This window comes from Dermacentor albipictus, unplaced genomic scaffold (genome assembly GCF_038994185.2).
Source record: "Dermacentor albipictus isolate Rhodes 1998 colony unplaced genomic scaffold, USDA_Dalb.pri_finalv2 scaffold_16, whole genome shotgun sequence".
In the NCBI taxonomy this organism is placed as follows: domain Eukaryota; kingdom Metazoa; phylum Arthropoda; class Arachnida; order Ixodida; family Ixodidae; genus Dermacentor; species Dermacentor albipictus.
Genome location: NW_027225570.1, coordinates 4,892,177 through 4,904,316, shown reverse-complemented (window position 1 = coordinate 4,904,316; position 12,140 = coordinate 4,892,177). Strand labels below are relative to the sequence as shown.

The 12,140-nt window shown below is 44.0% G+C and overlaps 1 protein-coding gene across 3 annotated transcripts in view; it reads left to right on the top strand.

The window, feature by feature from the left end:
• LOC135920494 (sphingosine-1-phosphate phosphatase 2-like) overlaps positions 1-12,140 on the top strand; it is a 187,635-nt gene that overhangs the window by 92,293 nt on the left and 83,202 nt on the right. For all 3 annotated transcript variants that reach the window (XM_070528959.1, XM_065454761.2, XM_065454762.2), the window contains exons 2-3: positions 2,608-2,697; positions 6,751-7,020. In XM_070528959.1, the coding sequence (XP_070385060.1) occupies positions 2,608-2,697; positions 6,751-7,020 (360 nt within the window). The remainder of the gene's footprint in view (positions 1-2,607; positions 2,698-6,750; positions 7,021-12,140) is intronic.

Sequence of the window (12,140 nt, the reverse complement as noted above, 5' to 3'; positions counted from 1 at the left end):
ACACAGCCCTTCGCATCTAAAAGCGTAGTGCCTTCACTGCCAGACCCACAAATACAGTTCAACAAAAAAGCTTACGGACCACGGAATCTCAGAAAATATTCAACTTCCGGGCAGTGCCTCTAACGGCAGCCAGTATATCACGATGTTGTTCGCTTATGCTAGCTATTAGAGGGCAGAAATGCGAATACCAGGCTGCGTTAATTATGACGTTACGAATACATTAACCTTTCTTTCAAATCGCAAGGTCTGTAAAATTTTTTAAACGATGGCTTATTTAAGGATGCTTTGCTGTCTTTATGTAACCAAGCCCTTCCACCCGCCCCTCTTCTTTTTTCCTTCTCTCGATGTTCCTGCCAACCCCCAGTTAAGCGAATGAGCCAGTTGATTTCGTTTATTTACTTTCAGGGCTTAAGCGATAGAGAGGCGAGGGTTGGTTATAAAAACATATAAATATAAAAAGCAAAAAAGAAGAACAGTGAAAACAGCAAAAATAAATGCTAATAAATGAAATCAATAGAGACTATATATACAATCTTGGAGCATTGAACACATTAGCACCAGGTATGGAGGCGATGGAGGTGGTTCCAGCTAGTGCTGGACGAAGGAATTGTAGTTCACATTGGCGCGACTTGTGGGCATGAGTCTCAGCACCTCCTTCGAGGGATACCCCATCCTACGTATTTTTTATTTACTTATTTATTTATTCAACTCTACTGCTAATCTCACACGAAACTATAGCAAGGAGGACACATACATAGAGTACAGTATAAAAGAGACATAAGACAGGTATGTGAAACAAAATGTAAAACAGTACGTGTTATTATAATTATGCATCAAGTCAGTGGTGTCAAACATAATGTAAGCGCGATTCAGATGAGCTAGTATGAAAACTTATGCGAGGTATATAAGTTTTTATCAACTGAGTTAATTCCTCTTTAAACTGACCCCAGTTTTCATTAACAGATCACTGGGAAAAGGATTGCAGGAAAGAATCGGAGAAGTTCTACAACTCAAGGTTGCGTGTTTGGACGTTGCACTGCGTTGGTGTGAGGGCATTTTTATGGTGAACTGATGTAGATTGTGAGGGTGATCAGGCTTTTTTTTGTCGGGAGTCGATGCGAGAACAAGATCTAATATGTTAAGACCACGTGTAGGTTCGTGAACTGGTTGAGTTAAGGAAAAGCCTAAGGTTAGTTCAACAAAATTAATCGAGTCATGAGCCAGTGCAGTTAAGGTACTGCAGTTGATATTTGGGTAATTGAAACCACCGAATTAAATGATTTCAGCTTTTGAGAAGGTTGTCCTGATATCTGAGGTTGGCATGCAGATAGGTCACAAAATTGTCTGAACTATCGGGTGGTCGGTAACAGATTCCAAAAAGGATTTTAAATAATGAAGACGTGATGCAAACAGATAAAATTTCTAGGGGTGATGAAATGTTAACACAAAAAGAGGAAATTTACTTTTTTATGGCTATCATGACCCCACCACCCCTTTTGTTAGGTCTGGCATTCCGATAAACAACAAAATTTAGCTGGACAGTCCCAACCTTTACTTTTTTGTGTGCCAAATAACAATAAATATGGTCAAAAATAACGTACAGCCGAAGAACAAGGACAGCGATAGGCGACATACACAGCCGACATACACAGCGCTGTGTAGGTCGTCTATCGCTGTCCTTGTTCTTCGCGCTGTACGTTATTTTTGATCATGAATTACCAACTAGCCCAAGCAACCGCCCTAGAACAATAAATAAACCAGATTTCCTTTTTATGGTGCCTAAGAACTCCGTTGTACACTCATCTCTTTTGTCTTCTGTTGCATTGTCATAGACATAAAGACGGTTTTATGTTGTAGGCACCAACAGTTCACAGTAGCTCTATTTGTATTGGTAACTGCATTAGCCAGGCAACTACTGTTCTTTCTTGCAGTAAATTGTGACATGGTAGGACTATAAGAAAAAGTGAAAAGTAAGAAAGTTACACTTACAAACTGGCAGTTCTTGGCATTGACAAAGTCTGTCGTCGGAAGTTCCCCTCCCCCCCCCCTTCTCCCGCTGTCACGGCTTCATCCTCTCATGGGTTGACAAGTCTAATGCAGGTGTACGAGTGTGTCTTCACAATTTCAAAGTATCATTATGTGTTATTGCCTGGTACAGAAAATGTTCATCAGATGTATTAGGTAAAACACAGTCTAATCATGCATTATTGAAACATTGATTTATTTAGTTTATTAATTAATTAATTTAATTCGAACACTGCTAACCCCAACACTGGGGGTCATAGCATAGGGGTGCAGAATTTGTGTGAGAAGACAAGAACAGAATATATGAAAACAAAGCAATATAAAAAAAGAATGTTGTTTTGAACTTGTATGGAGCATTGAAACATAATAAGATTTGCAAGGGAATGAACCGTCAAAGAAGATCCTGCAAGAGACCCAATTTGTCTTGCTGTATTTGAATAGCACTAAAGTTATTCTAAATCTAGCAGATGTTGTCAAAGTCCTTCACGCCAAGAAGAGTGGGCCTTTAAGTGTGGAACATTGCTGTTTAATGGCCGCGTGATGATTTCTTTCTATGACAGAACCTTTTCTCTCTCGTTGCAGTACTGCTACCATACGGCGCTGTGCGTGTGCGTGGTGTGGTGCGCGTTGCTGTGCGTCAGTCGTCTCTACCTGGGCATGCACACTGTGCTGGTGAGCTCCACCGCGGCTTCAAAAGGCTGCAGCCATCTTTAAAGAAAAATTATTTGTGTCTCTTGTTGCGGGCCCTGAGAAACTTCCTATATGAATGAGATGCTATTGAGGCCTTGAAAACTGCCGGTTGTGACAAAACAGGTGACCTTGATTTTAATTTTTAGCTGAGTATGGTCAATTTTTTTTACTGAGCACGTGCTGGTGGGCGAGTTGGCTACGCATGATTACAACGACGGCGCCAAATAAAACAACAGACGTAGGAAGGAGACACGAGACAACCACACTTTTCTATTTTTTATTTATATTTATATATATTTAATCATTTTTATATGTTTTAGGGCTCGTATAATTTTTATGTAGCCAATTCATTTGAGTTTATTTATTTGCAGTACCCTAACAGCTACTAAAAAGTGTACTCACAAGTAGGCCACGTGGGGACAGAAATGACAGAAATGTGAGGTTAGCATGATGAGAGAAAAACACTGTAAACACAAATAAAAACAATGTTTCAATTGAGATCACATAGAGAAATATAGTGGATTAAATACTAGTACAATAGAAAATAGCAGAGTGAAAAAAGAATTAATGTTTATGCACAATGTAAAGAAACTAATAAGCAACAAGCGATAGTAGCAGGTACAAGTGTGTACCTATCAAACAAGAAAAGCATACACAAAATTACTTAAAATGAGGCTTTATGAAGGTGGTCGAAGTTATTGGCAGCAGTACGAGGGCATTGTTATGCTGCAGTACGCACCCACATTTTAACAAGCGAGGAAGACCCTATGGGGCAAAGGCCATTTTGTGCATGCTGCAGTATCATAATGAATAGCTACCAACTCGTCCAGTACTTTGCAATTCTCCCTAGGCTTTGTTTAAAACAATTTTTGCTTGTCTGGAGTGAAAAAAGCTTGTTCGGTGTTGGTGGCAGTAGTTTGGTTTCAATCTGTCAAATAACTGTTCTATTAGCGGTTGAATATGCCTTGTCAGGGCCTTGGGTGGCCTTAAAATCGTCACTTATTTGCACAGAGACTGTTGCAAATCCTGAAAACAGTGCATAGTGGAAGGCATTTTTGTTAGAATTTACCGGTAAAATGGAACTCTGTAATTGTGAACGGGTGTGGCCTTTTTTGTGTTGGCTACTGTTCTGGTAAGAAATTAAAACTCAGCCTTTTGTGAACCAGGCCAAACCGTTTGCCACCCTCGGCACGAGTCCTTTTGACAACAGAGTTCGGCCCCCCGCTTGAGGTTGCTGTGAAGTGTGTTGCAATCATCTGCGAGAGAGCGCACAGGCAGTAGTGCAGTGCGAGCCCACATCATTGTGGACTGCACTGCACAGTCCCGGTTGATGAGCTGTCTCACCTTGCTGGGCTAGTTGGTTCTCGATTGTGGTGAACATTATTTAACCGTGCAAATGGACAATACATGCAGCACATGTGGAGCATTGGATATTGACTGCTTTCATTTCCACATGTATTATATGCCATAAATTGGGCACAGGAAAATAAAGGAAGAGGCAAGACAATCACATGGTCTTGATTGCTGCCTAATCAGGACTGCGTTCCTTCTCTCCAAGCCATAAACACCCAGAAATAAATTTCTTTGTTTTTTGTTAAGGTCAGGGACCCCATGCTTACACATACATCATTCACTTTTCATATTCGATTTGCTTTGGTTATCTTCTTTTAAAAAAAGTAGTATAGCACAGCTGTACTGTTAAAAAGTACTATGCACCTACAATCTCGGCAATGTAGGCCAAAATGTTTCATGTATTTGAATTTATCAAAAGAAGAAATCGTGGTGGTTCTGCGGGAAAATCTTTCGCAGGCAGTAAGAAAATTGTGCAATTTTTTATTCTGCTAGCGTTGAGTAAATTCTAAACTTCTTTGAAATGAGGAAGTGTAGAAACATTGGCTGTTCTTTGCACTGCTGGCATGAACAAAGACTGTCACTAGTCAATGTGGCAATGTTTGACAAGTGCACTACAGCATGTACGAACCTCTGATAATTTTAGTCTTTGATAATGTAAGAAAAATTAAGCAGGAACACTAAATCAATTTGGAATCATGTAGCATTCCTTCAAGACTCTGTTTTCCTTTATCTAGCAAAAGGGGGCTGGTTACTAGCGGAGAAAGTGAAAGTCATAGTTTCCCTTTCCGTATCCCATGTGCAACTGACAGCATTGGTCCTTTGAAGGTATGCCACTGATTTCAAAGTGCAGTCAAAACCTCATCATAACCACAGTTTGCTACAAAAATCACTAGAGGGAACCCTGGTGCTGGTGGGAGCTGTAAGTGTGGCAGTTCAGTCTGCATGGCAATGATGGTTAGCGCAGGGATTTGTTTAAACATTATTCTGGCTTAAAGTGGCCATTTGATTTGCATGTTCAGCATTTCTGACAGCATATGGTATTACAAATGCAACCTTTTACCATGATTACGCACGTGCACAGTGACTAATTGCCTTGCTAAGGCAAATCAATTCTGGAAAATCCCGCAAGGTGGAGGAAGTATCATGAAATGGAAGAATCACCCAAATGTAGCAGAAAGCTACAAAGAAAACCCATACGCCTTTCTCACACCTTGCAATGTTTAGAAAACTGATTGCTTGGAAATTTAGTAACATATAGCATAATAATGAATGTCGCAAGAGTTTCTCTAGCCAGAAGCACAAAGATCAGACAAATCTGTGCTCTTAACCGTTGTTCCCATTGTAGCTGTACAATCACATGCCAGAGTGCCCCTAGTGATTTTTGTAGGAAACTATGTGGTAATAAGAAAGACGCATACCATACAATAAAGAAATCCTTATTGTAAACATGCTTTTCTTGTTGCTGATTTTGGCAGTAGGCATATAAGATTTTATTTGCCATATGCAATGATTTATTACGTGAGTTAATTATGTTGGATGTTGACTGTACTACTTTCATGTGTTTGGGCTATTTCCGTGCATAGAAGTCAATTGAATCCGTTAGGCCGAGCCTTTTGTTTCTTTAGAATGAAATGAAATCTCTTTCTCCGTGGCCAAAGTGGTAAGTAGTACTGAACCTACACTATCAGGACCTCTTATGCTATGGACAGCTAGTGTCGAAACTTCAGGGTGGCCTTGCTACATGCTTGTTTTTTTGCGTCGTTTCTTGTTTAGTGATACTCCCCTTGTGGCAAAGCATGACATTTTGGTATTCCAGAAACATTATTGGCCGATCCAGTTTCCTGTTTTGTGTTTATTTAAAGTGACATGAAACAGAAAAAAAAAAAACTTAACAAGGTTTTTGAGCTCGGCTGCCTGGTTTACATTCAATTTGGCGAAACAGGGCAGATGACAAGGCAGTGTGCTGAGGTGTGTGGTGTCGCTGGTGCATGGTGTTGACAGCACATTGTCTTGTCTGTTTCACCTTTCCCACCGTCTGCACTTTTCTTCCTAGAAAAAAATAAGCTGAGCTGCATTAGTAAATTGCTCTTCTGCAATACGAAAAAAAAAAGAACAGCCACTGCTACCAAGAAAAGAGAGACTTGGTGAACCAGAAAAGGCTCAAAACTGATTGATGAGTGGCAACGCTGCTGTCAAGTTACTGGACAAGCTTGCCATGATTTCGTGGGTTTCGATGCTGTCTGCTCGAACCTAGTTAATTTTTTGTCAGTGCAGATTGGATGGACTACATAGTATTGCAATAGAGCCAAAGATTGAACTTGGCAAATTAAATAAATTTTCACTGAGCTGCGATGGCCCTAGTATGAAAAAAGAAAGAATAACTTTGAAGTCTATTGCATCACCATGACATACTGGTGTTGGGGTTCTGGGTTGAAATTTGAAAAAAAAAAATCGGAAGTTTGGCCTTGATATTTATTTTTATGGTACTCAACCTCTTACCACAAAATTAACTGATAGTTATGAAACAACATGTTATCAGCCTACGCTGGTTTCTGTTTGGTGTTCCTTAAGTTGTTGGTTGCTCAACAAAAGGTGTTTACATGTTTTATAAAAAACTGCAATCCAAGAGGTGATGACTACGAGAGAGGAGCCAGCACTGAGCAAGCATACGCCCTGCTGCAGGACCTGCTGGTGGGCCTGGTGGTTGCCTGGGCACTGCTGCTTCCGCTGGTGTCTGTGTCGGTGGCGCTGGAGGCGTGGATGCTGGCATGGCCATGGGGTGCCCCACTGTGTGCTGCGCTGCTACTACTCGCATACCCAGCGCCTCCACGGTGGACACCCGCACGTGGTGACACATGCCTGGTGGTTGCCACAGTGGCCGGCATATGGGCTGGCGAGGCACTGCTGCCCATGGTGCTTGGCACCCCCACACCCATGCCTGTGAACCAAGGGGTCAGTAGCACACCAGTTCTTCGGTCTAGAAATTGTTTGTTTATCGTTTTATTATTTACATTGAAGCCATTGAACCTCGTTATAATGAAATCAGATCTGACATGAAAATATTGTGAGGCAAGGTTTAGGCAGCCAGTCTGTTCTTTAGTCTCCCGAGTGAAAGCCCCACTACCAGGCCCCAAAACGGTGATGATGAGTATGCACAGGTGAAAATAAGAAGCGTAGGATTAAGTCTAGTAGCGATGATGACGTTGAATGAGCTCTGCACGATCAGATTCAATAATTGCTGTTTGCATTTTCTGAATGCTGTTCTCACTTTTTTTGTTCGGCCTAGATTCGAGGTAATATATATTTTCTTTTTGGCTTCGGACTTTAGGGGGTCGGCTTAGAATCAGGGTCGGCCTAGATTCGAGTAAATACAGTATGTCTTTTGCGCGTGATCTTATTAAGTGTTTGATAATTGACGCAAAATCGTGCAGAGCCATCTTTCTTGCGAACCCACACAACAGGAGCCAACCAAGAAGCGCCCCAGAAGCTTAGAGTGAACGTCAAGCAAGGTGCTGTGTTTTTGCAGTAGTGCCAAAAGGTATTTCTGCACAGCAGACAGGTCTGGATCTATCGCGGCCGTTAAAGCAGTCGCAGCAGTATGATCATCAGTTGTGGTAGACAAAGGTGGTGATTTGGTGTGAAGCGGTACCAGTGAAAGAGGTTCAGTGTCAGTAAAGCAAGTGACAGTGGTGCCCTAGGACAGCACAACTGGCGAAGAAGTAGGGTTACAAACAGCTACAAATGCTCTACCGTCCTGAAACCGCACCAGGCTAGGAGTAAGGCTAAGTCCACCAGAAATGCAACGACTGCTCGGTGCAGGGAACACATCACAAATGACAATAGTGTCGGAAGTCAGTGTCAGAATATGCTCATTGCCCACGGGAATGAAGTAGTTGGTATATGTGACGAAATGTAGGCTGTGAGCATTGACAGTGGACGAAGGTTCAGTGTCCGTCATATGAATAGTTCGCTGACGGCAAGAGATGAAAGCTGAGGCGGAGGACAGGAAGTTACATCCCAGAATCATAGCTTAGGTACACGAAGATAGCACGAGAAACTGAATGTGGTGAAGGATGCCATCAATGAAAACACGCGCAGTGCAAACACCAGAGGGCTGAACAAGGACTGCATTAGCAAAGCAAAGGGGAGGGCCATTATACGGTGTCTTCACTTTTCGCAATCCAGAACAGAAGGCAGTACTAATAACAGAAAGTGATGCACCTGTGTCAACCAAGGCTTCGATTCCGACACCTTCAACACACACCAAAAATACATTTGACGGGTGCTCCGGAGGAGTTTCACATTGTCCAGAGGATGCAGCTTTCCCTCCTGAAGCTGCACCATTTAGTTTTCCGGGCGATGATCGGAGGATGAAGTCACCAGTCGAAGAGGGGAAAAGGAGCGGCGCATTGGTGATGGAGAGTGACGACGTGGGAAACGTGATGAACTGGCAGCGTTGAAGTTCTGTGGAGGTGGGGAATGCCAATGTTGTGGTATAGGGTCAGAAAACTCATCCCTTTTAAACCCATCATAACCACGCTTTTTATCTTGCTGACGACGCCGGCAAAAGCTTGAAATGTGGCCACGGATGCCGCAATAGTAGCAAACCGGTCGAGGTGGGCTCCACGCGTTATAAGACGGAAGAGGTGGTGGTCTTGAAGTGACGGGATTTAGGGACCCGTGCGGTGCAGGTGCCTGTTGTGGTAGCTGCTGGGAGGGTGGCACTGTATAGGCAACCTGAGTGTCAGTTAACCCAGGGATAGGGAGCGGGCTCGGGACTTGCGGGCAGGTCACGGCAGCTGTCTCTCCCCTCACGATATGGCGTGGATGTGGCCACTAGGAGGCGTCATATGGACCTCAGGAGGGGTTGACGAAGCTTGGGCATGCAGTTTCTCACGGATCAGATGATGGAGCGAATCAAGGCACGTAGCTCGCTGTCATTGGATGCCTTGAAATCAGATGTGTCAGGGTGTAAGCGGAGCATATGAAGCTCATCGAGACACTTACACGTACTGATGATGTCTGCGATGGTAGCGGGGATCAGCACTCCAAGAGCATTGAATGCCACAGTCCCAATACTCTTGAGCAGCTGGCATACACGATCACTCTCTGCCATTGAGGTGTTCATTCAGCAGCAGAGGGCGAAGATGTCTTCTATGTGCGAAGTGTGCGACTCACCTGTGTGCTGAACACGCTCAGCAAGCTTCTTCTTGGAGATATCGGAGTGGACGCATGAGTGCGCGAAAGTCTGTCGTAGGTGGTGTTTAAAGGTGTTCCAGTTGATGAAATCGAGCTCATGATTGTAAAACCAAGTCTTCGCGACGCCAATTAGGTAGAAGGCGACATGAGCAAGTTTTGCAGATTCATTCCAGTGGTTAAAGACACTCACATGCTTGTGTAGCTCCAACCAGTTCTCAGCGTCGTCACCTGAAAGTCCAGCGAACAGCGGTGGATCCTTCTGAGTGGTGGTGGCCGTCCAAGAAGGGGTTCCCACAGGAGCAGGCAAGGTGGATGTCGTTGTATTGGCCTGCTGGTCTTGGGACATGGTCGAGTGCAATTGGTAGAGGCAGCGACCCGGGCGGAGCTCCAGGGATGTAGTGCAGGCGAAGCTGAGAGAGACCGGAAGTGAGAGGACGTAGGAACCAGACAGCACGCTCCACCACTTGTGTGACAAGGTTTAGGCAGAGAGTCTCTTCTTTATTCTCCCGAGTGAGAGCCCCACCACCAGGCCCCAAAACAGTGATGATGAGTATGTACAGTTGAAGATATGAAGTGTAGGAATAAATACTCACAATATCTTCATTATATTTGATGTTTTTTATAAGCATACTCATTACTCGATGAAGTTTGAGAAAAGTCGTACCTTTGTTTCATTATATCTGATGAATAATTAATCAAGTATGTCTACAGAGCGTTTCACGTAACTTGAGCCAAACTTAAAAAATATGCAAATGCCACGTAGCTGGACTGAACCAAGGTAATGTTGTTTGCCGTTGCTTGGAGATGCTCAGATCATTTCTTGCATTCCGCTTATTTGCGAATGAGCATGAAATAAGCCCGTGAATACGCATAAAATTGCCACGCAACTGGCCACTCGAGGCACTTTGCGTGTATTTGCGGGCTTCAGTCACGCTCAGAAAAATACTTTTATGTAGCATGTAAAAGCTGTGTCAAGAGCTTCTGATGTTGCTGTAATATTTCTCATTGACACTTTTCATCTAATTATAATAACTGAGAATTTCACTAATTAGTTAAGACTGATTAGCTAATTTAACGGAATGCAAAGAATAATCTGAGGACCTCCAAGCGACGGCAAACGACATTACACCTTGGTTCTGTCCATCTACACAGCGTTTGGATATCTTTAATGTTTGGCTCACGTTAAGTGGAACACCCTGTATATTCCTTATATTGAGGTTGGACTTCAGGGCCTGAAGGCATTATAAAAAATTGGAGGACGCTTAAGCTTCGCCTTCAAGAGTGGGACGCGACAGCGTTCCCGTCGACCCGCCAAGGGGTATAAGACAATGCGCTACGGCACAGCGATCACTTACGATGCGCCCCGCATCGGACTTAGCGCCCACCTATCACGCGGTGAGCGTCGAGCAACGCAGCGTTCGGCGCGGCAACGAAACGTGCGCCTGAGCGAACGGAACAAACCAAAGAACTCGGTGTCTCGGAGGGGAAACGATCTACGCCAGCCAAACGTCGTGATCGGCACGGGCAGAGAGATAGATAGTAATCTAAACCGGGAGCACGGCGAAGCGTCGTCAGGGGAGAGGGAGTCCCGCGACGCGCCTGGCAGCGGTCCCAATGCGCGCGCGGCGCGCCTCCTGTCGGGGCAGCGCCGTACACTGAGAGGAGGGGGTCTTCTGTGTTTGCCGCAAGATGGCTCTGCGTGTGCGGAAAGCGCAACAGAAATGCAGCGGAAACGCACTTCGCAACTCGTGTAATTGTGACTTCTGTACGTTACATGTTCATAATTACCGATATACACCGCAGTATAACTTTCCACGGCTCGTTTCGAAGGCAACATCGCATTCACTAGAGGCGCGTTTGCACCGCTTGGAAGCATCGAACTCGTGGCTGAGTGGTAGCGTCTCCGTCTCACACTCCGGAGACCCTGGTTCGATTCCCACCGGACCAATCTTGGAAGTTGCTTTTTATTTATGAAGCGCCTGCCGTGATTTATCGCTCACGGTCAACGCCGCAAACGCCGACGCCGACACCGATGCCGACGACACCGGCTTTTCTGCGACACGAGCTCCTTAACGCTATCGCGTTAAAAAGGAGTGGCTACATCACAAAAATAAATAGCAAAGTTAACAGGGCACTCACACAGTCAATTAACAGAGGTTGCATGATCAACTGCGACTGGCATTTATGGAGGGATTTATGGTGGCCAACATCCACACTTATGTGCATGGCCTACCCATTGCCACATTACGGAAATGTATCGAGATTAGTGCCTTTGATAGCCACGTTTGCAACAAATGTGTTGGGGTACTCAAGAATAAGCAGTACAAAAAGACAGAACAGCAGGAGAGATCTCTCGTTTAAATCATTCAGGCAAAATTTCTGCCATCCATATTGACGGGCTGCACATGAGTCTGCATCTTCATTTGAGTGCATGTGTGCCTTGCACTGTTTTTTGGTTGTGTTATTTTGCCCCTCATCAGCTACTTTGTGGATGAGCTTGTTACAAGCGCTTTGAAATCTGCAGTGGCAGTCTGAACTATGGTATTGCAGTTCATTGCCAATCGAAAAAAAAGAAATTATACTTTCACCCATAATGCTGAACTCTCATGCTATAACTAATGAAATATAATGTGCAGTAAGCCTTAGACTGTTTTGTGCAGTGTTTGTTGGAGCGAATATCTTCAGTTGCGAGCGAACCACCTTCTTTCAAGAAGTAAAAGAAGTGTGAATTGTATTCGTCTGTGCGAGTTGTGTCTTTCGGTGTTGAAGTGGAAAGACTTGGCTCTTCTTCCTCCTCTTACCTATCTTAACTTTGCCTCTGGTCTCTACAGAATAACCATTTAGCTTATTACTACTGGATTCCTTCTGGTTTT